The following is a 25952-nucleotide window of genomic DNA, read 5'->3' as shown; positions in this document are numbered from 1 at the left end:
CTCCATTTGTCACAGAAAAGATTCAAACTTGTGAAAATCGTTATATTACTATTGACTCAGAAAAAGCTTCTCTTTAGAAGTCATATCAGTAGATTGTTTTTTTTTTAATTTCAAATTTAGTTGCCACCCAGTTCTTGTATTTCCTTGTTTTGAGTTGGATTCTCCATTTGAGCTAGGAAAGTTTCAATCTTTGAAAGCCAGAACATAAATAAATGGTCTTTTGTGTCAAAACTAGAATTTCAGTTGTAGTCTGTTTTGAAATACTTCTGAAGGACTGTTGAGAAAATATATTCTATTAGCAGCCTATTTGTTTGAAGCTGAGGATCTATCGGAAACAATCTACATCCTAGCCTCCCCAGACCCCACTTGTGGAATTACACTGGGTGTGTTGTTGTTGTTGCAGCTGTATTTGTTGTCTGGTACCTAGTATTCTGTGTTCCATTTGTTTCTTTGTTTCAGGTTGAGATAATTTTTCCTTTCTACTGTAGGTCAAGACTTCTGGATTTGTCTACTTGACAGGTTGATATCCGTTCAGGAGGATAATGACATAGCCGCAGCCGGAACGTGCTAGGATGAGGTTACAATTGATTAATAGAGGTACAGAAATCTTTATTTTCAAAAGCTAAGTGTTCCCTAATTATTTGGTTGCCGAGAGCTGGAAAGGTTGGAAACATTTCTTGTCCAGTGTTGCTTATCTGTGTTGCATTGTTTCCCTTGCTGTAAGACAGCATATTCTGATATTAATGTATATAGTTCAGCTACAAAATTTTGGTCTTCAAATACCTACATGATGCAATAGTTGGGATTGATCTATCTTAAGCAGTGTTTAGTGCATAGCAGTAGGAGCAGCACTGATTCCTGGCGGTCCTGCTGATCTTTCTTAAACTTCCATTCTGAAATACCTAGGAAAGACAAATTACTGAATATTTGAATGAAGAAGGTCAGCAGAATGGTTATTGGGGATTTATATAGCCAACCTCAACCAGTTAAGAATTGAGTGTAATTGTTATTGCTGCTGTTACTGTTTAAGTACCTACAAAATGGTTTTTGATTAGGCCTTAAAGATACTTCCGTTCAAATTTACTCAAAGAACTTGGGAAAATAAGAAACAACTTATATAGTGAAGGAAGGGGGTGAGGGATGGGGAATTGGTCTAAATGCTGTTCCAACAAAGGTACTTATCTTTCTGGCAGCCAGGAGTATTTTATTTTCTTGTAGTCTCCTTTTCTTTCATTACAGCACTGTATCTTAGTTGGTTGCGCATTTTTTGAATCAGGTGTATCTTAGTTGCTTACTCTTTTTATGTTCTGCTTTAGGATTGCGATCTCAGTATGACTTAAAACGCACCGCTGTATTTGCTAATTGCAAGAGGTTCTCAGTTTCAAATAATGGATATTCCAACTTTGATAGACCTGTCAGCTCCTTCGTTTCAGAGAGAAACCCGGAATTTTCGAGCCGATTAGAGAATGTGCAGAATGGAGTAGATAACACACATGGGTGGAGCGAGGCCTTTTCAAACAAATTGGAGGATTTAAGGCAAACTGTGGATAATGTTTGCAAGATCTTGCAGAGCGGTCCTTGGGGACCTTCTATAGAGATTGCTTTATCCAAATGTGATGAAAATCCTAGTACCGAAGTGGTCACTGGAGTATTAAGGCGGCTAGAGGATGTCAACACAGCATTAAACTACTTCGGATGGGCTGAGAAGACAACCCTCCGAGCACATTGCCCTGAAGCATATAATTCACTTCTCATGGTAATGGCCAGGACTAGAAATTTCGAATATCTGGAACAGATTTTGGAAGAAATGAGTCTCGCTGGATTTGGCCCATCGAACACTGTATCGATTGAGTTGGTTGCAGGCTGTGTAAAGAAGCGAAAACTTAAAGAAGCATTTGATCTAATTCAAACCATGAGAAAGTTCAAGATTCGTCCTGCATTTTCTGCGTATACAACTGTAATAGGTGCGCTTTCTGCTGTACAAGAACCTGATCTCATGCTCACCCTCTTTCATCAGATGCAGGAATTAGGATATGAAGTGAATGTACATTTATTCACGACTGTAATTCGAGCTTTTGCTAGGGAGGGCAGAGTTGATGCTGCTCTGTCCTTGTTGGATGAGATGAAAAGCAATGCTTTTGATGCAGACATTGTCCTCTATAATGTTTGCATTGACTGTTTTGGCAAGGCTGGTAAAGTTGATATGGCCTGGAAATTCTTTCATGAGTTGAAGGCGCATGGTATTTTACCTGATGATGTGACATATACCAGTATGATTGGGGTTCTTTGCAAAGCTAATAGATTGAATGAAGCCGTAGACTTGTTTGAGCAGTTGGAGTTCAACAGGACTGTTCCATGTGCATATGCTTATAATACCATGATCATGGGCTACGGATCTGCTGGAAAATTTGATGAAGCATATAGTTTGCTTGAGAGACAAAGACAAAAAGGGTCAATACCAAGTGTGATTGCATATAATAGTCTTCTTACTTGCCTTGGGAAGAAACAAAGAGTGGATGAGGCATTAAGGATATTTCAGGACATGAGGAAAGATGCTGCACCTAATCTTTCAACCTATAATATTCTCATAGACATGCTCTGCAGGGCACGGAAGCTTGATGTTGCTTTAGAAATTCGTGACACCATGGAGGCAGTTGGCTTGTTTCCTAATGTATTGACTGTGAATATAATGGTTGATCGTCTATGCAAGGCTCAACAACTTGATGAAGCATGTTCTATCTTCGAAGCTATGGATCATAAAGTTTGTAGACCAAATGAATTCACATTTTGTTCTCTGATAGATGGACTGGGTAGGCGAGGGAGAGTTGATGATGCATACAGACTCTATGAACAAATGTTGGATTTTGATCTTACTCCTACTGCCATTGTCTATACATCTCTCATCAGGAACTTTTTCATGTGTGGGAGAAAAGAAGATGGCCACAAAATTTATAAGGAGATGGTGCGTCAAGGAGCTTCTCCTGACCTTACCCTCCTTAATACTTATATGGATTGTGTTTTCAAAGCTGGTGAGACAGAGAAAGGTAGGTCTCTGTTTGAGGAAATCAAAACTTGGGGATTCACTCCAGATGTAAGGAGCTATTCTATACTAATCCATGGCCTCATAAAAGCTGGCTGTGCTCGTGAAACGTATGAGCTGTTTTATGCAATGAAGGAACAGGGGTATGTGCTGGATACTTTTGCTTATAATACTGTTATAGATGGATTCTGCAAATCTGGTAAAGTTAATAAAGCTTATCAGCTGCTGGAGGAGATGAAAGTAAAAGGTCTGGAGCCAACTGTAGTAACATATGGCTCTGTCATCGATGGGCTTGCTAAGATTGACAGACTTGATGAAGCCTACATGCTTTTTGAAGAAGCAAAATCTAAAGGTGTTCCTTTAAATGTGGTTATATACAGTAGTCTAGTAGACGGATTTGGTAAAGTGGGTAGAATAGACGAAGCATATCTAATCATGGAAGAATTGATGCAAAAAGGCTTGTCACCAAATGTATACACATGGAATTGTTTGCTTGATGCACTAGTGAAGGCTGAAGAAATAGACGAAGCCCTTGTTTGCTTCAAGTCAATGAAGGAGTTAAAGTGCACTCCAAATACTTTTACTTATAGCATTATCATTAATGGTCTTTGTAGAGTAAGAAAATTCAATAAAGCATTTGTATTTTGGCAAGAGATGCAGAAAGAAGGATTAACACCCAATATGATCACCTATACAACCATGATCTCTGGGCTTGCAAAGGCCGGAAATGTATCAGAGGCTGATAAACTCTTTCAGAAATTCCAGGCCAAGGGAGGTAAACCAGATTCTGCTTGTTACAACACTATGATAGAGGGGCTAAGCATCGCGAACAGGGCGACGGAGGCATATGAACTATTTGAAGAAACAAGATTAAGAGGATGTAATATATATACCAAAACTTGTGTTATTCTTTTAGATGCATTACACAAGGCAGAATGTCTTGAGCAGGCTGCAATCGTTGGTGCTATATTGAGAGAAATAGCAAAGTCGCAGCATGCTTCAAGATCTTTGTAATGTTGACATAGGTACTCGTCGCCATAAAGAAATTTTCAGTTCCATAATTCAAAGGTCTGATCATCTTTTATTTCTTATTTATTCGTCAAACAATTACCACATGAAAATATCTTTTTACTGTGCTTCCTGTTCTTCCACTCTGCTGCACATGCACACTAACACTCATTTACACATATATAACTACAATTTTAAATGTCTTCTATGGGGAGTCAGTTGAATCTTCTGTAGAGAAGCAGCCTCACATACATGGTGTTTAGATGCCTAACAAGGCTGAGTGCTCACCATTGAACAGTCATGGTAGAACAATGCATTATTGTCATTCTCTTTGCTGAAACTCCAAAATCATTTCTGAATTGGAAGTCAAAGTTGCTCATTCTCAAAACCGCTCCTGTATCTGTAGTAGTAGTTACTACTTCTACACTTCATTGACATTTCTCAAGCTTAGTATATTAAAAGGTGTTTGACTATGTTGGCTTGATGCTTGACAGGTTATACTGGTATCAGTCATAAGGTGACCTGGATGATTTTATCTTGGCTTGCTTACTATATTTGTGAAAATAATGTGTTTTATGGATGGGCAGAGAGTTAATGAATGTCAATGACGTTGTATTGATGAGTTCTAGTTTGGAATTACCCTATGAAAAATATTCATGTAACTTGAAAGCTCTGTTGCTCGGAAAGCATATGCCTTGTTCTATTTGACAGGCTGTATATTGCCTGCTTTTAGAGTTCCCTTCACTCTGAGAGGCTGTGTTCCAATTTCAAAGCTACTCTCAAAGGCCAAAGCGGACCACAAGGAGAAACAATCCAATCAAACTATCTGATAAGGTAGTCAAGGCCATTGGAGCTTCATGCTCCTTTGTCCATGTTTCTTGCCTTAAAACTGTGCAAGCCTATGAACATGGTCTGAAACTGCAGAAGCTCATGCGGTAGGTGATGCGACAAAAAGTCTGTGATTGACAATGCCCCACGAAAAGAAACGAGGAACTCTCAATGAAAAAGTGCTCTCTAAACCGAACGATGAGGCATGCTAGCCTTTGTTGTATGCTCATCAAATTGACACCATTTGTTCCCATAAACGCCTCTAGATTCTTGCTTGTGATTGCTGAGCCATACAATCATTTAGAGATTGTGTCTTTCCCATCCTCCAACACATCTCAGCTTCACTACTACCTCCGTAGCCCCCATTCCCACCCCCCACGTATTTATTTTTAGATCATAAACTAATGCTTTTAAGATCAATATCGTTGCTTATGTATCAAAAATAAGAAAATAAGTAAGAAATTCATTTATTTTCCTGAAAAATCATTTACCTTTGTACCAAACACACCTTTGTTAATTTTACATCTCCGGAATTTTAAATCTACCGACTAGTTGGGCATGAATGTTTGCCTTTGTTAAATTTTCTGATTGTTTGTTTTTTGTTGATAAATTTAGAGACCTCTCTCTCGGTTTTCAGTACATTTCACTTGCTTCCACGTGGTTTTTGATATTACAGTTATCTCCCTTGTGGTTTTTGATACTTCGTTGTAGCAATTCTTGTTAATTTATATATTATTAATTAAAAATAATCATGAACGGACTACTTTACCCCTTTTTAAGATACTATACTATTTAATCATGCAATTTTATTTTTTTTGATCAATTTCCATCGTCCACCATAGTTAATATTTCCAATTCACGTTTGCAAATACAATCATATATTACTAATATTTAAATGATTATTATCAAAAGAAATAAGTATTGAACTCTTAGAATATAAGAAATGTATTATGATTCTTTTAATTTGCAAAAGTATTCGTTAATTATAAGTTTAGTTGCACTCAATATTTTTAAATATTCAAACTCGAAAATCTTTTGTTCTATTATTTCAAACTTGAAATCCCTACAATTTCTTCCATGTCCAAATACAGAAATCAAGATTTAAGTATTTACTAATTAGGTCACTTATAATATAATTATAAGAATCTAATAATAAATAATAAGTGGTGTTTTAAAATGTTAATCATTTTATGTATGCATAAAAAACATATATTCACTATCAATATATATAACTTATACATAAAAAGATTTAAAAAATAAAAGGAAAATCTTTTATATTATATAGTTTCCCCCTTCACTTTTTTTAATTTAGGATTCCTTGTCACAACTCCCAAAAATTAAATGACCGTTACAAAAGTCCCTCTTTTCATTTTCATTTTCAAAAATTCAAAACTGACCGTTGCCAAAATATTTTCTTTTTCTAATACCCCAAAATTCCAAACCCATTTCATAAATCACTCACTCTCATCTCCTCCAAAAAATCAGAAAAAGTGTATAATCTGAATTCAAATGGCACTCAGATCCCTCGATAACGCTCTCCCAATTGCGATCGAAAGACCCAAAAAACAAGCAAAAGTTGTTGTAACCCAGAATCAGAAACCGACTGATTGTGTTGTCAATGACGAAAACAAAGCCCCTTTACCACCCGGAGACGCAGCGGTTGATTACGTCCCCTCTGAGAATCTTGAAGCCATTGATGACCCAGATAGTAAAATCCATGTATGTGGCTGACTTCTTTTAATTTCTTCAAGTTTTTTATAACCATTTTGATGGATTTTCGTAAATTTTAGGGACTTGTTGGAGGGTTGGAATCTAAAGATTGGTTGGAAATTTGTCGCTCATTGAATGACACGAGGCGATTTGCTCTGTTTCACTCTGCTCTCTTGCTGCCAATTCTGTAAGTTTCATCTCTTTGAATTGTTCTGTTTTAGTTTGATTTGGGGATTTACTTTTTTCGCGGTTTTTGTAAATGTAGGGATAAAGTTTTACTGGTGATAGTTAAGTCGATGAAAAATCCAAGAAGTGCTCTCTGCAAAACTTCTGTCATGGCTTCAGCTGATATCTTCAAAGCCTTTGGTGATGAGTTATTTGAATCATCTAATTCTGATGCATTTGACAATGTGGTATGTATAGCGTTTATCGAGTTGTGTTAACATTCTAGTGCACTGGCTAATATGCAGTTTTTTACAGATTTTGCAGCTATTGCTGAAAGCTTCTCAAGACAAAAAATTTGTTTGTGAAGAAGCAGATAAGACACTCATGGCAATGGTGGTGTCTATGACTCCTCTTCCTTTGTTCCATAAGCTTCATACCTATGTCAAACATTCCAACATGAGAATCAGAGCAAAAGCTGCAATCTCAATATCACATTGTGTTTCTAAGATGGTTGGTTTTTACATTTTCTTATCTAACTGCTGTAGATTTCTCTGTCATGGTTCTTAATGAGTTGCATTGCTATTCTAGGAACTGGATGGAATGAAAGAGTTTGGATTCGTTTCGTTGGTCCAAATTGCTGTAAATTTGCTCAATGATAGACTCCCTGAGGCAAGAGAAGCAGCTAGAAGTATCGTGGTTTCAGTATACGAGGCATTAACCAAGGATGAAGAGCAGAAACAAGAGGTGTGGCAAAACTTTTGCCAGTCTAATCTTCCAGCTATTCATGCACAAGCAATGGTTAAAATTGTCTCCTCCTAGTAGACATTCAAATTTTTAGCACTAAAAGCATTTGTTTAGTCCGTCTTCATTGTTATCTTTTACATGTAACCTTTTCTGGGTAACCTATATTGTTTTGTTGCTAAAAATAAAATAGGCTCTCGATTTATCATCTTCTCGAGCTCAAGAAAAGACAACATATGTTTCACAATGCTTGCTGCACCATAAAGGTTATTAAAATACCACTTGGAAAAGGGGAATGTTAACAAATTCATTGCTACCGGCAATGGTTCTTATCACCCAACAATGCAAAATAAAATAAAATAGTATAACCTCAATAAAATGTACATACATTGTGATGCACATTTTGCATGAATTCTCGAAGCCTCATAAATAGACCAAAAAAAAAAAAAGGGGCAGCCTTGTAAAAAGAAAAGAAAATGCTATTAGATCTTGCAAGTGCAGCAAAACGTATAGACAAAATGCTCTTTAGAATTCATATGTAGACTCTTTTTTGTATCTGCTGCAACCAAGGATTCAGCAGGGTTGCATTACCATAGAAGATATTCCCAAAATTTCTTCCACGAAAAAGGCCTACTTTTCTACCCTTCATTCCTGTTCAACCAATGAGCGCAAAGCCATCTCAGCATCAGCTAATGGTTGTCCAGCATAAAGCTTCAGTTTCCCTTTCTTCACCACGATTACCTTCATAGTATGTGATCTAATTGCCTCACTGAGTTCCTGAAAATAAGTGAATGGTCCGCATAAAAAATTCCATGGTACAGGCATAAGTTGAAAAATTCAGTTATACACAAATTAACCAACTTTTCTTGGAGTGTCACTCTCAACAGTGTTAATAGTCCTTGAAAGGTTAGTAGGGCTCTTGTCATCAAAAAGTTAGTAAGGCCCTCTAAATGCAGTGGAATAGAATACTTTATGCACCGTGAGGAAATGACGTAGTATATTTAATGCAAGCTTAATATTCTTACTTTAACTGGTAAAGGGACAATTTCAGCACTGAAATCTCCCAAGTCTTCAAAGAAGGACTGTAAGAGATAACAAAAATTGGTGGCATCACCACGATCTTCAAAGGTGACTGTATGAGATAAGCTACCATTCACTTGAGAGCTACTTTTTAAGGTAAACAATCCTTCTGGTCCTTCATCATCATGACCTCTCCGCATGCGTATAGCCTGCATACAACAACACACTTAGTGACAGGAGCATGAAGCAAGAGCCAACAACAACAACATACCCAGTGAAATCCCACAAGTGGGGTCTAGGGAAGGTAAAATGTATGCAGACGTTACCGTTACCTCGTGGAGGTAGAGACGTTGTTTCCAAAAAATGGAATCAGATAGGAAAGATAAGCAAATACATATCCATTGTGACATTGGATGATTAAGATGTGTCCACACAATAACCCGTTAATATATAAATATTGTTGTGAATATCAAATATAAGGTCGATAAACACACAAGACATTTGCCAAATACCTATGTTGCTAACCTCAATGACTGGTACTTAAGCAACCAGATGCCAGCAATACCCAACTAAAAGGTTCTCTAATCTCAGCACAGATATTCAAGTGCCTCAGCAAGGGATATCCATGAAGTATAAACAAAAACATTTTATAGGAAAGCAACAACCAAAGAGAAGGGTACAGTGATACAATTTGCAAGGAAGACACAAATGGCTGGATAAACACTTCTAGCACAAAACTATATAAAATCTGACTAATATTTCTCACATGATAAGACAATGATTCTATTTATAGAAATAATGACAAGGCAATGATCCCTAGTTCAAGTTAACTGCAATAACATTAGTCTTGGTTTCAGTCCCACATATTAGCTTCTTCCTTGGACTCGTCATCTTTTGTGTACATAAGCGGGGCTCAATCATTTTTTCCCTTTTGACAGCACCAAGTTTGCTATAAAACTTAGAAGTTAGAACTACACGCATAGATGCTATCAGAAAGTAAAACAAAGACAAAAGATAACATGTATAGTAGGAATGCAAGCTGTCGAAAATAAACAAGTAAGAAGTGGACATAAATCCCATATACATACAAGAACATAAGGAAGACTGAACCACCAAAAGTCAGTATCATTTCCTGAATTCGTACCCTCCTTTGGATTCACTACTTTTTGGTCCTTAACTTCCTTCATATTTGAAGTTCCGTTTCTATTTGAGTTCTTGCGTCTGTTCATCATTGTAGTACTCTTTATATGGTGTGATTCTCCCGAGTCCATAACTTCAACCAAAGTATTTCCAGTATTTGAAATTGTTGCAGTCTCCTGATTGCTTAATTCTTTTGAGTCTACAGGTTCAAACAAACTGCTCCCATTATTTCTATCTACCGAAATATCTGTAGCTAAAAAATGAACAGTGCTACATTAAAATGCATCTCTTAATGATTGCAGGAACTAGTGCAACAGAAGACAAAATACTGGTTCCCAAATTGCTCACATTGTTTTTCAACAGGTATTCAATAGGTGCAAGATATAAAGGCTTAACAGTATAAACTACAAATTCAGAAGGTAAACGATAGAAAACAAACCTTTGGCAGCAATATAGCATGTGATCATACAAAATTGAGTTCTTTGCATTTTGCACCCATAACATGTGCACAAAGTTTGAATTTGCACCCTGCCCTTCTATTTTTAATGATTTACCCCCTGTCCTATATGTTTCTTTTCAAACCTATAGTACAGTTCATTTCAGAAGGGATAAAATATGAATTAAAATTAATAAAATAAGAGGCGTGGGATAGAGTACAAGGAGATGGAAGAAAGATCCTAAGTGGGGGAATAGAGGGAGGAAACACGACTAAGCACAGTTAGGGGTCGTTTCGTAGAGTATATTAGCAAAATAATGCATGCATTAACTCTTTGTATAAGTAATACCTTATTTGGTATACTTTTTCATGCTATGTATAACTAATGCTTGCATCAGTTATACACTCTATTGTGTATTAAGGTGTGTATTACTAATACCATGAATTTCTTGGTATTAGTAATGCAAGGGGTTTTAATGAGTGCATTAACATGGTTAAAGACCTCATTGCTCCTCAAAATCTTTTTTACATCTTTTCCATCATAATTGTGAAGGATATCTTTGTAATCAATATTTTATGCAATGCAAACTATTTTTAATACACCAAACCAAACAATGCATAAGAAATAGCTTATGCATAATTAATGTAAGTATTACTAATACAAACATTATTAATCCAAGTATTACTAATACGCACTATTTAGCATTATTCTTATACACTCTACCAAACGATCTCTTAATCTCTATTACAATAGGATATTGAGTCGTGTATCCATTAGTTTGTACCCTAAGGGGTTGTTTGGTATGCGAGATAAAGTGGGATATCCCAAGATTAAGTTTGAGATTAGTTTTATACTATCAACCAAATACAGTATAAATCTAATCCCAAACTTGATCATGGGATATTCCATCTTATCCCATCCAACTTGGAATTATTTTATCCCACCTGGGAGGTGAGATAAATTAGTCCAGGGATTACAATCAAGGACTATAATCCCGGGATAATTTAGTCAGTGTACCAAACAACGCCTAAGGTTCTGAATCACATTCATAAGGATGTTTGATGACCTGACATATCTATGAAACTAGCCGAGAACATACCCACGTCAAGTAATGAGTTTCTCCTATTCAAACAACTATACTGAATATACTCCCCATTAATTGCAATATAGATTTCTCCTTTAGAGTACCTTCGCAGTCTTTCTTTCTATTTGGAAACTAGTAGATGAAATGAGAAGAAACTGAAAATCTTATTCTTAATTACCCGAACTCATTGAAACTGGAATGGAACTACTAACTATTAATTTATAGATCACAAATGCCACCATTTAGATGACTTGCAAATTATTAATGTCACTGAATTGAATGGAGTAGGCTTTTTAGTACACACGGAGCTCAGGGAGAAACTGGTAGAGGTTAGGATGGTGAATGATAAAATGACCATTAAGTTAGTACTGGGAGGGCTAACTATTAACATAATTTGTGCATATGCACCGCGGGGAGTTTGGATGAGGAGGTCAAGAAATGCTTTTGGGAGAGTTGGACAAGGTTGTGACAGATATTCCGCATACGGAGAAACTAATTTTAGGAGGAAATTTCAATGCTCACATAGGGACCACTTCAAGAGGATATGATGATGTACGTGGAGGTTTCGGCTTAGGAGATGGAAATGAAGGAGGAGATCCACTATTAGTCCTTAGACTTCGCGAAAGCTTTCGAGTTAGTCATAGCAAACTCAAACTTCCAGAAGAGGGAGGAGCAGTTGTGACTTACAAAAGTATGGTTGGCTAAAACTCAGATAGATTATGTGCTCTTTAGGAAGTCCGAGAGGTTAAGCAAGAGTATTTCGAGAGTCATAAGGATTTGGGTATACTAGGTGCATAAAGGTTGTAGAGAGTAAAAGAAGTATTTGTAAGATGAGGAAGGGAAGAGCTATCGGGCCAAATGAGATCCTGGTGGAGTTTTGGAAGATCACAGGCAAAGCAGATATGGAGTGGCTGACCGGGTTGTTTAATGTTAGTTTTAGGATGGCTAAAATGCCAAAAGACTGGAGGCGGAGTACAATAGTGTCGTTGTATAAGAACAAAGGTGATATTCAACATTGCAACAACTATTAGAAGTATCAAGCTACTAAGCCATACTATGAAAGTTTTTGAGAGGGTGGTCGAAATAAGGATCTGTATCCGAAAACCAATTCGAATTCATGCCAGGACGATCAACTACAAAAGTCATCCATCTCGTAAAAAGATTGTTGGAGAAGTAGATGGACAAGAAGAGGGATTTACACATGGTGTTCATCGCCCTAAGAAGGTGTACAATAAGTCTCTAGGGAGGTCTTCCGGAGATGTTTGGAAACTAGAGGTGTACCTCTGTGGCTTACATTATGGCAATTAAATATAGGTACGATGGAGCCAAGACTCAAGTAAGAACAACGGGAGGTGACTCAAAATACTTTTCGATCATGATAAGGTTGCAATGGGGATCAGCCCCCGTGATGGACGAATTGACACGACATATTCAACTCCAGCTTACTGAGGAATAGGACCCTAGATAGAAAGGTTTGGAAGTCGATGATTAGGGTTTAGGTGGGAGATGCAAAGTCTAGCCCCATCTCCTCTCCTTTTTATTAATAGTAGTATTTAGTAACTGTGCAGTTTCTTACTCTTCAATGTGTTTCATCATTTGTTGTTGTATTTGCTTTGTATTTTGATATTTTGTTGTCATATTTTCTTGCAACTCTGCTTTGAATAACTCTCTTTCGAGCCGACAGTTTATCGGAAACAACCTCTATACCCCACAAAAGTAGAGGTAAGCTCTACGAATATCTTACCCTTCCTAGAACCCACTTGTGGGATCACACTAGGTATGTTGTTGTTGTTTGTAATTTCCATTGTTGGCTGGTCTTGGTTCGGACACTTCTTGCTCCCTCTCTTTCAGTTCCTTTTTCTTTAGTTAATCATATAAGTTTCTATTTTACCCCTCACATAACAAATTCTTGTAAAGTTTTGCAATGAATTACATAGATTAGGGAGTAAATTGTAAAAGATAAGAGGATAGGGTGCAAATCAAAAGGTTGTACACACATTAGGGGTGTAAAATGTATAGAACTCCATAAAAACAAAGCCAGCTAATAGGATTTTTTTAGAATATTACCAATTCTTGGTTTAGATTCCTCCAAGTCTGATGCAATTCCTTTTTTCTTCCTTCCGCTCTTCTCCAATGAGTTCTTCTTGACAGCTTTGATAACATCAGCCTTTCCACCTTCGACTTTTTTAACACTCCTTTCCTTTCTTCCCCTCCCCTTGTTTTCGGAAGATTTCTTCACACTTAAAGGTGATACCGACTCTGCATCTTCAGTGTTTCCTTTACTCTCTATGTTTTCACCAAATTTCACAAAAGCACCTCTGTGTGAATCAAGGGTGAGCAGGTCTACCTCATCATCGCCCGACACATCGACTCCACCTTCTCTATTTCCATTCTTCTTCACTTCGGTGTTGTCTTCCAAAGTTTTATCTCCATTTGTACCAACACTTTGATGGTCAAGGGCCATAAAACCCTTTGGTTTATTACTTGGTTTACTGGCAAACTCTATAAATTTCTGCTTTCTTTTAAATGTTAAAGAAGCACTAAGCTCTTTCTCATCCAAAGTACCACCATCATCCCAGACATTTTTATTAACATCAACCGTTGGAAAAGTAACAGAATTTTTAGGCTGTTTGTTGCTAACCTTTCCCAGTCTCTTTCTCAGCTTGATTAACCGTTCATCAACTTCCTTTTTTATCCCCATTTTAACATCACTATCCTCAATTTCTTCCTCCTGCTCCTCATCAACGTCATTGCCCTTCAACTCCAACCTTTCCTTCTCTCTCGCCTCTCTTGCCATATGTTGAATTTCCTCAATCTTCTTCTCCATTTCAGCCTCGTCCACAAAAACAGTTCCCCCATTTTCAATACTCTGATTTCCATCCCCATTCACAAACATTCTCAATTTGTGCTTACTTGTACCTTTCAAATCCAACTCCAAGACCTCATTTTTATAACCATTACCATCCGAACTTTTATTTTTTCCACTATAATCAGCTGAACCAAATACCCAAACAGCACAAACTGTTTGAAATACAAAGGCTCCAACTATCCACAATCCAAATTTCAGCAACGAGCCTTTACCAAAGGTACCTAGAGTGCCATAAATAACTCATTTTTAATAATTTATAACAATTAGGATCCAAATTTTAATCAATTGATCAAATACCCAAACAGCATTAGTCATCTGAAACAAATTTCTCCAACTTCCCACAACCCAAAATTCAGTAATAGGGTGTTAGAAAATGTACCTGCAACGGCATTAACAGCTCCAGACGGATCTGAAACTTCCGACAGCCGGAATTCTTGATTTTCAGACGTTTTCAGCTCGTCACCGGCGGCTAAGTCGGAGTCCAAAATGTGGGTTTGTTGAATTGGGGTTTCATAAAAGGTACTTTCAGTGTCATTAACAATAGCTTCGGGTTCTGAAACTTCCGACAGCCGGAGTCCTTGATTTTCCGGCGCTTTAGCGACTTCGTCGGAAGGCGAAACATGGGTGTGTTGGATTGGGGTTTCAAGGGGAGTTATTGGTTCATTTTGGGGTTTTATGTAGGGTTTAGTAGTGGTTTTGAGTATTTTGGGGCGGAGATAGTTTTTCCTCTTTGCAAATTTTCTTCGGCGCGGTGTCGTTAAGGCAGAAGCTAAAAGAAGAGGTTTCCTCGAAAGGAGAGTGGAAGGTGTAGAAAGCCGAAGGAGACATGGAGGAGTGATGCAAGTTCCCGCCATGGTTGTGGAGTTGGAAGCTCAAAACTCGAAGGTGAATTTGCAAATTCTTTTGAATATAAGCATTATGCTTGTTATTAAAGGATAAATAAATTTGCAGAGCATTTCTTTTAACCCAATCTTATTTGAACCTTTTTGACTTATATAGTAGCATTTGACCATTTGAGCCTAATTTTAAGTTTTGATTTTAATTTTAGATCACGATTTTAAATATTTTCGAAAGTAGAAATTTAAATTGTGATTTCAATTTTTGGTAAACAAAATTTCATTTATAAATTTATTTTTAACAATAAGAAGAATTCATAATTTCAAATTCTATAAAAAATAATAAAATGAATTGGATAATATACCTATGATAAATTTCAAGACATTATAATAAGAATGAATTTCTTTTTAGCAATTTGATAACTGTGAGACGAGCTTTTCAAATATCAAGGTCTTATTGACTTCGACTGGGGGGGTGAATACTTTGTGGTGTATTGTAATTCTTTACTGATTGGCTTTGGATGTGTTTTGATGCAAATAGGTAAAATTATTGTTTATGTTTTAATGTATGAATTATAGTTAACAGCGGTGTTATTTGCTTTGAAAATTTGAAAGCATTATTTATATGGGGTCCATTATGAGCATCAATTATTGCAGAATACATATTCAATCCTAAGAATCTAAATTTGAAACAACAAAAGTGCATGGAGTTGCTTAAGAATTATAAATGACTATCCTTTATCATTTTGACAAGGCCAATATAATGATGGGTGCCTTGAGTGAGTATAGTTGGCCTTTCTTGATTACTAGCGGAGAAGAAACTTATGGTGGTGGAGTTCTTAATGGCTTCATGAGACTTGATATTTTCAAACCTGATAGAGTTTTTACTCGTATTGAGACACAACCGCTTTTAATGAAGTAAATTAAAATCAAATAGTTTGAAGATAAAAAATTATATTTGATTCGGGATAATGTGTTGAAAGCTGAAGCTAAAGAAGTAATTTTAGACTAGAAATGTAATTTGAAGATCAAGTTGAATTTGTGATCCTAAGATTGATGATTTGATTAGACTGATCATGATAAAAGCTCACAAATCAAGATATTTTATTGATATGGTAGCGAAAAAAATATATTATGACTTGAAACGAATTATTGATAGCATAGATGAAGAGGGACATCATGAAATTCGTGTTGTAACACCTCATAAATTTTTAAGTCCAGATCAGACCTTGAATAAGTCAGAAAAAACTGAAGTCTGCAATTTTCTGATTTACAGACCCTTTTACGGGCCGTGTAAGGAACCACGGATCATGATGGGTTCCATAGACCATAGTCAAAATTGGAAAATTTGTCTAAGCGTTTCACGTACTCTTCTACGAACTATAGAAGCTTCCACAGATTGTAGATTAGTCTGTAAAACAAAGACTTCAGAAATCAGGCGACTCTATCTTTTACAGGCACTTGTACGAGTCGTAAATAGATCTACGGATCGTAAAAGCTCCCATAGAATGACCTTCAGGCACCCAAAAATTTCCTTTGTTTTCTACAGACCCTTTCATGGTCCGTAGATTGTTCTACGGTCTGTGGAGGGGCATCCATAAATGGCCTCAATAGTTTTTAATTCAAGAACGATTTGATCTTTTTCACTCTTTTAATTCCTATGCCGTGTCATTTTAGCTTATTTTAAGTGAGATTAAGGAGAATTTTATCAGCCTAAAACTCCCCATTCACGCATAACCCTCTCAAATCAAGTTTCTTCTAACTCAATTTCATCTCAAGCAAGAACTAGGGTTCAAAATTTCAAGTCTCCATTTAAGAAATTCAAGTTAGGGTTCTTCACTCCAAGTATGTCAGATTTCATCAATGGATATTCTCTGACCTATTGAGTCCCAAAGAAACCTCATAATTTCAAGTTTTATTACTACTACAACCTAGGGTTTTATGATTTTCATGGATTTCTATTGAATTTCAATGCTTCTTCATGATTAGTTGTTAATTGCATGATCTTACTTATAATTTCATGTTTCAATGTTATTTCATGAACATAATGCTTGCATTAGCTTATTGTATTATTAGTATGTTGTTTGGTACACTTTTCTAACATATGCATAACTAATGCTTGTATTAGTAATACACTCTATTGTGTATTGAAGAGTGTATTACAAATATCATCTATTTCTATGCATTAGTAATGCAATGAGTTCTAATGCATGCATTAACACTATTAAAGACACAATTGCCCGCAAAAACTTTTTTTACCTCCTTTCCACTATATTTGTGGAGGATATTTTTGTAAACAAATATTTTTTCTAAAAAAAATTATGTAATACATAATTTTTTAGTACACCAAACCAAACATTGCATAAAAAAATCTTATCATAACTAATGCAAACATAACTAATACAAGTATTACTAATGCAAGCATTACGAATACACTATATTTTACATTATTCTTATACACTCTACCAAACGAACCCTAAGTATATAAGTACTTTCATGACTCAAAATTTATGAAATTTTAGAATGCATGTTTTCAAATTATCAAGTTTTATAATTTTAGATGCTTTCAGATAGATTGTTTTTATAATTTATGTATGAAACTAAAAAAAATATAGAATAATTTAGTGATATTTTTGACACTTCACTTTTTTTTTTCCTTAAATTATTTACTTAATTTTCTTTGAAGTCAGAGAGAGAGAAAATGCCCTAGTAAAAGCTAGGCAATGTCACACCCCAAATCCGGATGTGATGGCACGTGTCCATTTCCCACGGGACACGTCAGCCTAACCCAACCACAACGATAGAGAAGTAGAAATACAAGAATAAAAGATAATAAATAAGCGGAAGACTTTAATTAAGACTCAACACTACCCAGAATTTGGTTGTCACATGTACAAATCTCTAAATACAGAATTCGAATAAAAATATACAAGTCTCAGAGTATAGTTCTCGAATAGAACAAAACTGAAAGTAAAGATAACTCAAGGGCACGTCTGGAATGAACCGCTACCTCTCGAGTATGTCCCGAAGCTCAATCTGCTAAAGAAACTACTAAGCCGAATCTGAGAGAGAGCTGTCAACCTACACAATTGTGTAGAAGCAAGGGTGAGTACCGAAAACCACAGGTACTCACAAGTAACTCTAAACTAAGCAAAACTAGCAGCTACAAACAACTCCTTTCAAACCTAACCGAACCACCGAAACTTCAATCTAGCACCAAACCAACCAACCTATAATAAACAGATCATATTCAACAGCCAGAACCAACAGTATATTCTCATCAACCTAAGATCAACAAATAAGAGCAAGTAGATCAAATTCCACATAAGAAGGGTAAACCGATACAATCCACACATCACAGACAAAGATAAGGCAAATGCGATGCAAAATGCAATAATGATGTCATGTAGTCGTGATGCATGTCTGTCCTATGATACACATCTGTTGATGTAATCAGTCCGCGCTGAATACTCAAATCAGAACCCATGGGGGCCACACATGGACCATGTATCACCGCTGGAACCAGATCCCATCGGCATCCAAATCGCTAGCCGGAGCTAGTCCATCTCATATATCTCTAGCCGGAGCTAGTCTCAATTGTGTCTCATATCCATCCAGCCTCATATCAGTGTCTCAGAACTCATGCAACAGATAGTTCACACATGGGATGAATAATGAATATGCACATGTCATCAATCACAATCATATCACAATCACATCATAGTATTACACATCATCTGTCTCAATCACAACCATATCACGACCACATCATAGTATTACACATCACCTGTCTCAATCACAACCATATCACGACCACATCATAGTATTACACATCACAATCACAACCATATCACGACCACATCATAGTATTACACATCACAATCACAACCATATCACGACCACATCATAGTATTACACATCACATGTCTCAATCACAACCATAGCACGACCACATCATAGTATTACACATCATCTGTCTCAACATCAATGTCTGTATCAATCATAGCCTACTCATGCTCTTCTATCCCCTCAATATCAGTTATCACATGACTTATTCAACAAATTCAAGTCACATATAACACATTTAGCTCGTTTTATTCCCCATCTTTCATTTACAACAATTTCAATCAACAAATAAAACCCATCCTCAATCCCCATTACTCCCCAACACAATTAGGAAAGTAGTCATGCGTAGTCTAAGAGTTTTACAAAGTTTAGAAGCCACTTGCCTTAAATCGAACTCCAAAAGTTACTTGACTTGAGCCTTTCCTTTCCGAGTAGAATCCGGATCACGATAATCTATTGAAACAATTATTCACAATCACAATTCGAGTCCAATGACACCAAAATCAAGAAATTTAGGGAAAAAGGGCAAAACGGTCCAAAAGTCTCATACCGGAAAACGATACCCAAATCTGGATTTTTTTTTTATGTAAAATGATCCTTAAAGTATTTGGAAGCTAATGGTGAAAACCAATTTGAAAACGGAGTTGAAATCAATTCACAAACTCAATTTGAAGGAAAATCCACGTTCTTGAAGAAGCCTAAAATATTCGGATCCGAAACCCCGACTCGAAAATGAAATATCTCTTGAAAAACATCTTACCCATGCTTAGATAGGTTCAAATATGAAATTTCATCAAAAATAGAGTTAAGATCGACCTTGAAATTCTCAATTTATCAAACTTTAACTTTACCGAAAAAGTCCAAATTGTACGCGGTTAATATGATGAAAATAATTGATGAATCAATAATTTTATGTTTAAATCAGTTTACCCATAATATAAGGATCGTAAATATACCTTTTTCATCAAAAAGGGAGTCCAAATCGATAAAACCCCAATTTTTCCCAAGAGATTTACGAATAGGAAAAAAAACCAGATAAAGAAATTATGAGAAAATGTCGAATTGAAGATTGAATACTAACCCTCATATTAATTCAAGAAGAAACCCATAAGAATCACTCCATTCCGATCTCTAGAACTCCCGATATGCTCAAAATACCAAATGAACACAGTCTGAGATTTTTATAACAGTACATGGTTGTTATGCACCAGAAAAACAGCAGTTAATCTTTCACTAAAAAGGCCGTAATTTCCTCATACGATAGTGAAATGACCCAATTCTTTTTTGTAAATGTCTTAAATAATGATACGGACCTGCTCGTTCAATCGGAGCTCAATTTCATGCTCGTTTACCCAGTCAAATATCATTTCTACTCGGTAAACAATTATTTCTTATTTGCGATAAAAGTCCAATCTCGGGTTAGCGACAATGCACCAAAATTTGCAGATAAGTCCTATAATTCATGCTCAAAATTTCAGAACCTTCGGAATTTTTTTTCGACCTTTAAAACTAATAATGAACCCTTTAGTTGCCACAATTTGCTGAAATAGTGTCAAAGCATTCAAAAAGCTTAAAAGCTCACCCAAAACTCATTTGGCACTTCCCGAACACAAACCAAATATGCTACTAGCTTGAAAATGACATTTCGAACTCAATGAAATCGTCGGAATTTGAATTCGAGGTCTCCTTGACCCGGTATCCGATAAGGCGTCAAGAAACTAACTTTAGGCTCAAAAACTCGAAACGCATTCGGGGACTCTAAAAATTCAACCAAGACTCATTCTAGACTTAGAATCACCCCCTGAATCCAACGGTACCCTCGGAATTCAATTTCGAGCATCGAAACCTCGTTTGTTGACCAAAGTCAACTCTTGATCAAAATTTCACAATTTTTGCAACTTAGGACCTCAAATCTTCGTTTTAACTCCAAATTCGACTTCGTAAATTCTCATAGACCCGTTTTGACATTCTAAAACTGCTGGAATCGACGGAAACCCGATTCGAGTCTCGAAACTCCAAATGACTCGAAATAACACTTTTAACCAAACTTTAACTCTTAAAAATTCAACTTTCCAAAAACTCAACTTTTCATCAATTTTCCTCCAAACCAACTTCAAAAATACAATAATTAGGACTCGGGGCAACTATCGGGAGGGGTAAAACGGTCATTTTATGAAAATTTCCAAAAATGACCTTTAGGGTCATTACATTATTCACCACTAAAAATCATGTTCGCCCTCGAACATAAAGTAGAAGAAGGCAAAAAAAATACTCGACGCTATCAACCCCGATGTGAAATTTCCGAACTCAGTAATTACTACTCCAATCGAACCCATTCTTAAGCCTTATCCCAAAAATCCATATAAGTATTCCCAAATCAATCTTGACAACTTAACCCTCAAAGGGTTATTTCAAACCACCGACTAACTCAACGACTGAATCTGAATCTAAGATCTCAAAACCACAACATATTTACCATGACAAACCCCTAATCATGTAACCACGAGAGAAATTTCGGAATCAATAACCACAGAAAAATCACGGATGAACCTAAATCAGTCACCAAGCTCTCATAACACACGAACCAACACCGACTCTAGAAAAAATTCCATTCTCATTACCACATTTCCACAAGTCTGAGTCATACTAATCTGATGCATATCCATCGAGCACCCATCTTGGAATAATCACGCTTATCAATCCCACAGATAGAAATGATCAAGTATCCAACTGATGATCGACCCATCCAAGCATAGAAAACCTCTAAGGATGCCACCAAAACACTGAAGTAGGATCCGTAATTGTGGACAATTCCAGCAACGGAAGAACTAGGCCCACGGGCCACCTAAACATCGAACCACACCTAGCTGAACCATGCATACAGGGGCAGGATAAATACCAAAATAGCCAAAAACTGTAGCCATATACGGTAGCCTCTCTATACCTTTCCAAAAGCAAGATGACACTTGTAGAACTTCCAAAAATCTTCCACCACCCCAATACCACATCGAACCCACTATCTCTGAATCGGCCCACCCACACAAGTATTCTATTCTGCCAAGAGAGCATGAATCGGTCCATCCGATTCACCACTAGGCATCCACCCACGACCACATCATAGTATTACACATCACATGTCTCAATCACAACCATATCACGACCACATCATAATATTACACATCACATGTCTCAATCACAACCATAGCACGACCACATCATAGTATTACACATCATCTGTCTCAACATCAATGTCTGTATCAATCATAGCCTACTCATGCTCTTCTATCCCCTCAATATCAGTTATCACATGACTTATTCAACAAATTCAAGTCACATATAACACATTTAGCTCGTTTTATTCCCCATCTTTCATTTACAACAATTTCAATCAACAAATAAAACTCATCCTCAATCCCCATTACTCCCCAACACAATTAGGAAAGTAGTCATGCGTAGTCTAAGAGTTTTACAAAGTTTGGAAGCCACTTGCCTTAAATCGAACTCCAAAAGTTACTTGACTTGAGCCTTTCCTTTCCAAGTAGAATCCGGATCACGATAATCTATTCAAAAAATTATTCACAATCACAATTCGAGTCTAATGACACCAAAATCAAGAAATTTAGGGAAAAAGGGCAAAACGGTCCAAAAGTCTCATACCGGAAAACGATACCCAAATATGGATTTTTTTTTATGTAAAATGATCCTTAAAGTATTTGGAAGCTAATGGTGAAAACCAATTTGAAAACGGAGTTGAAATCAATTCACAAACTCAATTTGAAGGAAAATCCACGTTCTTGAAGAAGCCTAAAATATTCGGATCCGAAACCCCGACTCAAAAATGAAATATCTCTTGAAAAACATCTTACCCATGCTTAGATAAGTTCAAATATGAAATTTCATCAAAAACAGAGTTAAGATCGACCTTGAAATTCTCAATTTATCAAACTTTAACTTTATCGGGAAAGTCCAAATTGTACGCGATTAATATGATGAAAATAATTGATGAATCAATAATTTTATGTTAAAATCAGTTTACCCATAATATAAGGATCGTAAATATACCTTTTTCATCAAAAAGGGAGTCCAAAACGATAAAATCCCAATTTTTCCCAAGAGATTTACGGATAGGAAAAAAAACCAGATAAAGAAATTATGAGAAAATGTCGAATTGAAGATTGAATACTAACCCTCATATTAATTCAAGAAGAAACCCATAAGAATCACTCCATTCCGATCTCTAGAACTCCCGATATGCTCAAAATACCAAATGAACACAGTCTGAGATTTTTATAACAGTACATGACTGTTATGCATCAGAAAAACAACAGTTAATCTTTCACTAAAAAGGCCGTAATTTCCTCATACGATAGCGAAATGACCCGATTCTTTTTTGTAAATGTCTTAAATAATGATACGGACCTGCTCGTTCAATCGGAGCTCAATTTCATGCTCGTTTGCCCAGTCAAATATCATTTCTACTCGGTAAACAATTATTTCTTATTTGCGATAAAAGTCCAATCTCGGGTTAGCGAAAATGCACCAAAATTTGCAGATAAGTCCTATAATTCATGCTCAAAATTTCAGAACCTTCGGAAATTTTTTCGACCTTTAAAACTAATAATGAACCCTTTAGTTGTCACAATTTGCTGAAATAGTGTCAAAACATTAAAAAAGCTTAAAAGCTCACCCAAAACTCATTTGGCACTTCCCGAACACAAACCAAATATGCTACTAGCTTGAAAATGACATTTTGGACTCAATGAAATCGTCGGAATTTGAATTCGAGGTCTCCTTGACCCGGTATCCGATAAGGCGTCAAGAAACTAACTTTAGGCTCAAAAACTCGAAACGCACTCGGGGACTCTAAAAATTCAACCAAGACTCATTCTAGACTTAGAATCACCCCCTGAATCCAACGGTGCCCTCGGAATTCCATTTCGAGCACCGAAACCTCGTTTGTTGACCAAAGTCAACTCTTGATCAAAATTTCACAATTTTTGCAACTTAGGACCTCAAATCTTCGTTTTAATTCCAAATTCGAATCCGTAAATTCTCATAGACGCGTTTCAACGTCCTAAAACTGCTGGAATCGGCGGAAACCCAATTCGAGTCTCGAAACTCCAAATGACTCGAAATAACACTTTTAACCAAACTTTAACTCTTAAAAATTCAACTTTCCAAAAACTCAACTTTTCATCAATTTTCCTCCAAACCAACTTCGAAAATACAATAATTAGGACTCGGGGCAACTATCGGGAGGGGTAAAACGGTCATTTTATGAAAATTTCCAAAAATGACCTTTAGGGTCATTACAGGCAACTACCATATTGGAGTGTCTCCTTCATAATCCAAGTATGGCAATGAGCAAAGATGAATTCCTACCCAAAGAACTCATAATTGACATACTCTATCGCCTCCCTGTAAAGTCCATTGGACGATGTAGGTGCCTTTCAAAGCACTGGCGCAATTTTCTGTCAGACCCACAATTCATCAAACTTCACTTCAACCTCCATGCCCATACACAAGAAAAGAAACTCATTATCGTCACTTGGCAATGCGAACTTTACACTATCACGTTTATCCCCCAAAATGGTGGAGAAATCCATGGCATTTCAAGAAAGGTAAATTTTCAGCACTCGTCACACAACTGGAAATCTGTAGCTGGCTCATGTAATGGATTGGTTTTGATGGTTGGTAGAGAAAAAATACATTTCTTGAACAACCCCACTACCTTAAAACACCATCAAATTCCAATGTTTGATTCGCTTCTTCCTCTGCACCGAACTTGTTACATGTATGGTTTAGGGTACGATGTTGTTAATGATGATTATAAGGTGGTTGTTCTTTCTTATCCTGTTAAAAATAAGACTGTCACTTGTGTGTATATGTACTCAGTGAGGAAGGGTCTTTGGGAGAAACTTGAGAATTCTCCTTATGATCATTCACCTTTTGAACCTCGTTCTGGGGTTTTGGTTAATGGGGCTTTGCATTGGCTGGCTCGTACTACTTCTGAAAATTCAACTACAATTGCTGCTTTTGATTTAAGTGTTGATAAATTCTCCGAGGTACCAAGACCTACTGATCTTCAGAATCATTGCTTTATGTGTAATCTTGCACCTCTTAAAGGGTGTCTTTGTATATCCACCAATCCCATATTTGGACACAGATACATTTTGGATGATGAAGGAGTATGGGGTTAAGGAATCTTGGACCAAATTTAAGATTACAGTACATGTTCCTCTAACTACACTTTTGTGTTCCATTGGGGATGATGATGTTCTATTGGATACTGATGAAGAATTGGTTGTCTACAATATGAAAGAGAATCGGCGTAAGGATCTCTTGATTGATGTAAATCCTTTATTCTATGAAGGTCGAACTTTTGTGGATAGCCTTGTCTCTCCTTACTTTGGCAGCGAAACTGAGGGTTAATGTTTGTTGTATACAGGTATTACGGGAACATGTTCCTCTGTATTATCCACCTTTATCATCCGTCTCCTTTAGATTATTCAAAGCCCTTCATATTTTCCCGGAAACAGCCTCTCTACCTCCACGAGGTAGTGGTAAGGTCTGCGTACACTCTACCCTCCCCAGACCCCACCTAGTGGGATTTCACTCGGTATGTTGTTGTAAAGCCCTCCATATTTTCTTTTGTCTAGGAAATCTATGCTTGCAATTTCGATAAGTAACCATTTCAATAGTAGTATCAAGGATGCACCTTTATCCAATAAAGTTGTCTTTTTAAGGAGTATTGCTGATTTTTTTGTTCTCAAGCTGCTATCATGTTAGAAAATATAGTCTATGAACATGTAGCCTAAAGTGTAAACGACAGTATTTCATGTATTTACATCAGTTTATTGTAATGCCACCTAATTCCCATTTCACACTATTTGGTGCTTGCATGGAAATTAATTTGCTTCGTCTTAGTCCAACCTGTTATTTGTTCATCTTTCGTTGCATGAGGCCCCCAGAAAGAAGGCGTTCTTTTGCATTGCACTTCTTCATGTCTTGGTTCACTGGCATTTTAACGTCATAAAGAATTGCGAATTCACAGTTTTGTTAATTCTCTGAATTGAAATGGCATTGATAGAAATGTAGTATCTTACAACGAAGTTATATTACAACTCATGAGCTGAAAGAAAGTACCTAACCTGAAAACCTCAGGGGACTGACAGGAAAAACATCAAAAACAGACGCAAAAGTGGCACTTGCTTAATACTATTTTAAG

General features: G+C 36.6%; 4 protein-coding genes across 6 annotated transcripts; 3 read left to right on the top strand and 1 right to left on the bottom strand.

Moving 5' to 3' along the window:
- Nucleotides 1-404: 404 nt before the first annotated feature.
- LOC125812219 (pentatricopeptide repeat-containing protein At3g06920) lies at nucleotides 405-4589 on the top strand. Its single transcript, XM_049491743.1, has 3 exons — nucleotides 405-597; nucleotides 1317-4065; nucleotides 4543-4589. The coding sequence occupies exons 1-2, from the start codon at nucleotides 573-575 to the stop codon at nucleotides 4052-4054; spliced, it is 2763 nt and encodes a 920-aa protein (XP_049347700.1). The 5' UTR covers nucleotides 405-572; the 3' UTR covers nucleotides 4055-4065; nucleotides 4543-4589.
- A 1772-nt stretch (nucleotides 4590-6361) lies between these two features.
- LOC125812229 (uncharacterized) lies at nucleotides 6362-7699 on the top strand. The gene is made up of 5 exons (XM_049491755.1): nucleotides 6362-6595; nucleotides 6667-6773; nucleotides 6852-6999; nucleotides 7067-7261; nucleotides 7340-7699. The coding sequence occupies exons 1-5, from the start codon at nucleotides 6386-6388 to the stop codon at nucleotides 7568-7570; spliced, it is 891 nt and encodes a 296-aa protein (XP_049347712.1). The 5' UTR covers nucleotides 6362-6385; the 3' UTR covers nucleotides 7571-7699.
- A 75-nt stretch (nucleotides 7700-7774) lies between these two features.
- LOC125812223 (uncharacterized) lies at nucleotides 7775-15007 on the bottom strand. 3 transcript variants are annotated; one of them, XM_049491749.1, is made up of 5 exons: nucleotides 14422-15004; nucleotides 13241-14263; nucleotides 9601-9905; nucleotides 8518-8721; nucleotides 7775-8269 (listed from the first exon to the last, which is right to left on the bottom strand). In XM_049491749.1, exons 1-5 carry the CDS (start codon nucleotides 14894-14896, stop codon nucleotides 8138-8140), a joined length of 2139 nt encoding a protein of 712 aa, XP_049347706.1. In that variant the 5' UTR covers nucleotides 14897-15004; the 3' UTR covers nucleotides 7775-8137. The 3 variants fall into 3 exon arrangements, 2 of the variants coding, with proteins under 2 accessions (XP_049347706.1, XP_049347707.1); XM_049491750.1 differs by having other exon boundaries at nucleotides 9601-9851; nucleotides 14422-15003; XR_007441988.1 differs by having other exon boundaries at nucleotides 8136-8269; nucleotides 9657-9905; nucleotides 14422-15007.
- Nucleotides 15008-24078: 9071 nt separating this feature from the next.
- Nucleotides 24079-25156, top strand: LOC125812284 (F-box/kelch-repeat protein At3g06240-like). Its single transcript, XM_049491795.1, has 2 exons — nucleotides 24079-24789; nucleotides 24851-25156. The coding sequence occupies exons 1-2, from the start codon at nucleotides 24079-24081 to the stop codon at nucleotides 25154-25156; spliced, it is 1017 nt and encodes a 338-aa protein (XP_049347752.1).
- The last annotated feature ends 796 nt before the right edge of the window (nucleotides 25157-25952 follow it).

This window comes from Solanum verrucosum, unplaced genomic scaffold, assembly GCF_900185275.1.
Source record: "Solanum verrucosum unplaced genomic scaffold, falcon-dt-bn FXZP01000115.1, whole genome shotgun sequence".
NCBI lineage: Eukaryota > Viridiplantae > Streptophyta > Magnoliopsida > Solanales > Solanaceae > Solanum > Solanum verrucosum.
The sequence above is the reverse complement of the archived record's forward strand: the minus strand, read 5'-3'. Positions and strand labels throughout refer to the sequence as shown.

Coding starts and splice junctions, on each gene's coding strand:
- LOC125812223 (XM_049491749.1), bottom strand. CDS start 14,896: ATGGCGGGAACTTGCATCACTCCTCCATGTCTCCTTCGGCTTTCTACA. Junction 9,906..13,240: donor GGAATCTAAACCAAGAATTG/GTAATATTCTAA, acceptor TTCATTTTTTAG/CTACAGATATTTCGGTAGAT. Junction 8,270..8,517: donor TTGTCCCTTTACCAGTTAAA/GTAAGAATATTA, acceptor ACTTATTTTCAG/GAACTCAGTGAGGCAATTAG.
- LOC125812219 (XM_049491743.1), top strand. CDS start 573: ATGAGGTTACAATTGATTAATAGAG. Junction 598..1,316: donor GTTACAATTGATTAATAGAG/GTACAGAAATCT, acceptor GTTCTGCTTTAG/GATTGCGATCTCAGTATGAC.
- LOC125812284 (XM_049491795.1), top strand. CDS start 24,079: ATGGCAATGAGCAAAGATGAATTCCTACCCAAAGAACTCATAATTGAC. Junction 24,790..24,850: donor GTGTTGATAAATTCTCCGAG/GTACCAAGACCT, acceptor CACCTCTTAAAG/GGTGTCTTTGTATATCCACC.
- LOC125812229 (XM_049491755.1), top strand. CDS start 6,386: ATGGCACTCAGATCCCTCGATAACGCTCTCCCAATTGCGATCGAAAGA. Junction 6,596..6,666: donor ACCCAGATAGTAAAATCCAT/GTATGTGGCTGA, acceptor CGTAAATTTTAG/GGACTTGTTGGAGGGTTGGA. Junction 6,774..6,851: donor GCTCTCTTGCTGCCAATTCT/GTAAGTTTCATC, acceptor TTGTAAATGTAG/GGATAAAGTTTTACTGGTGA.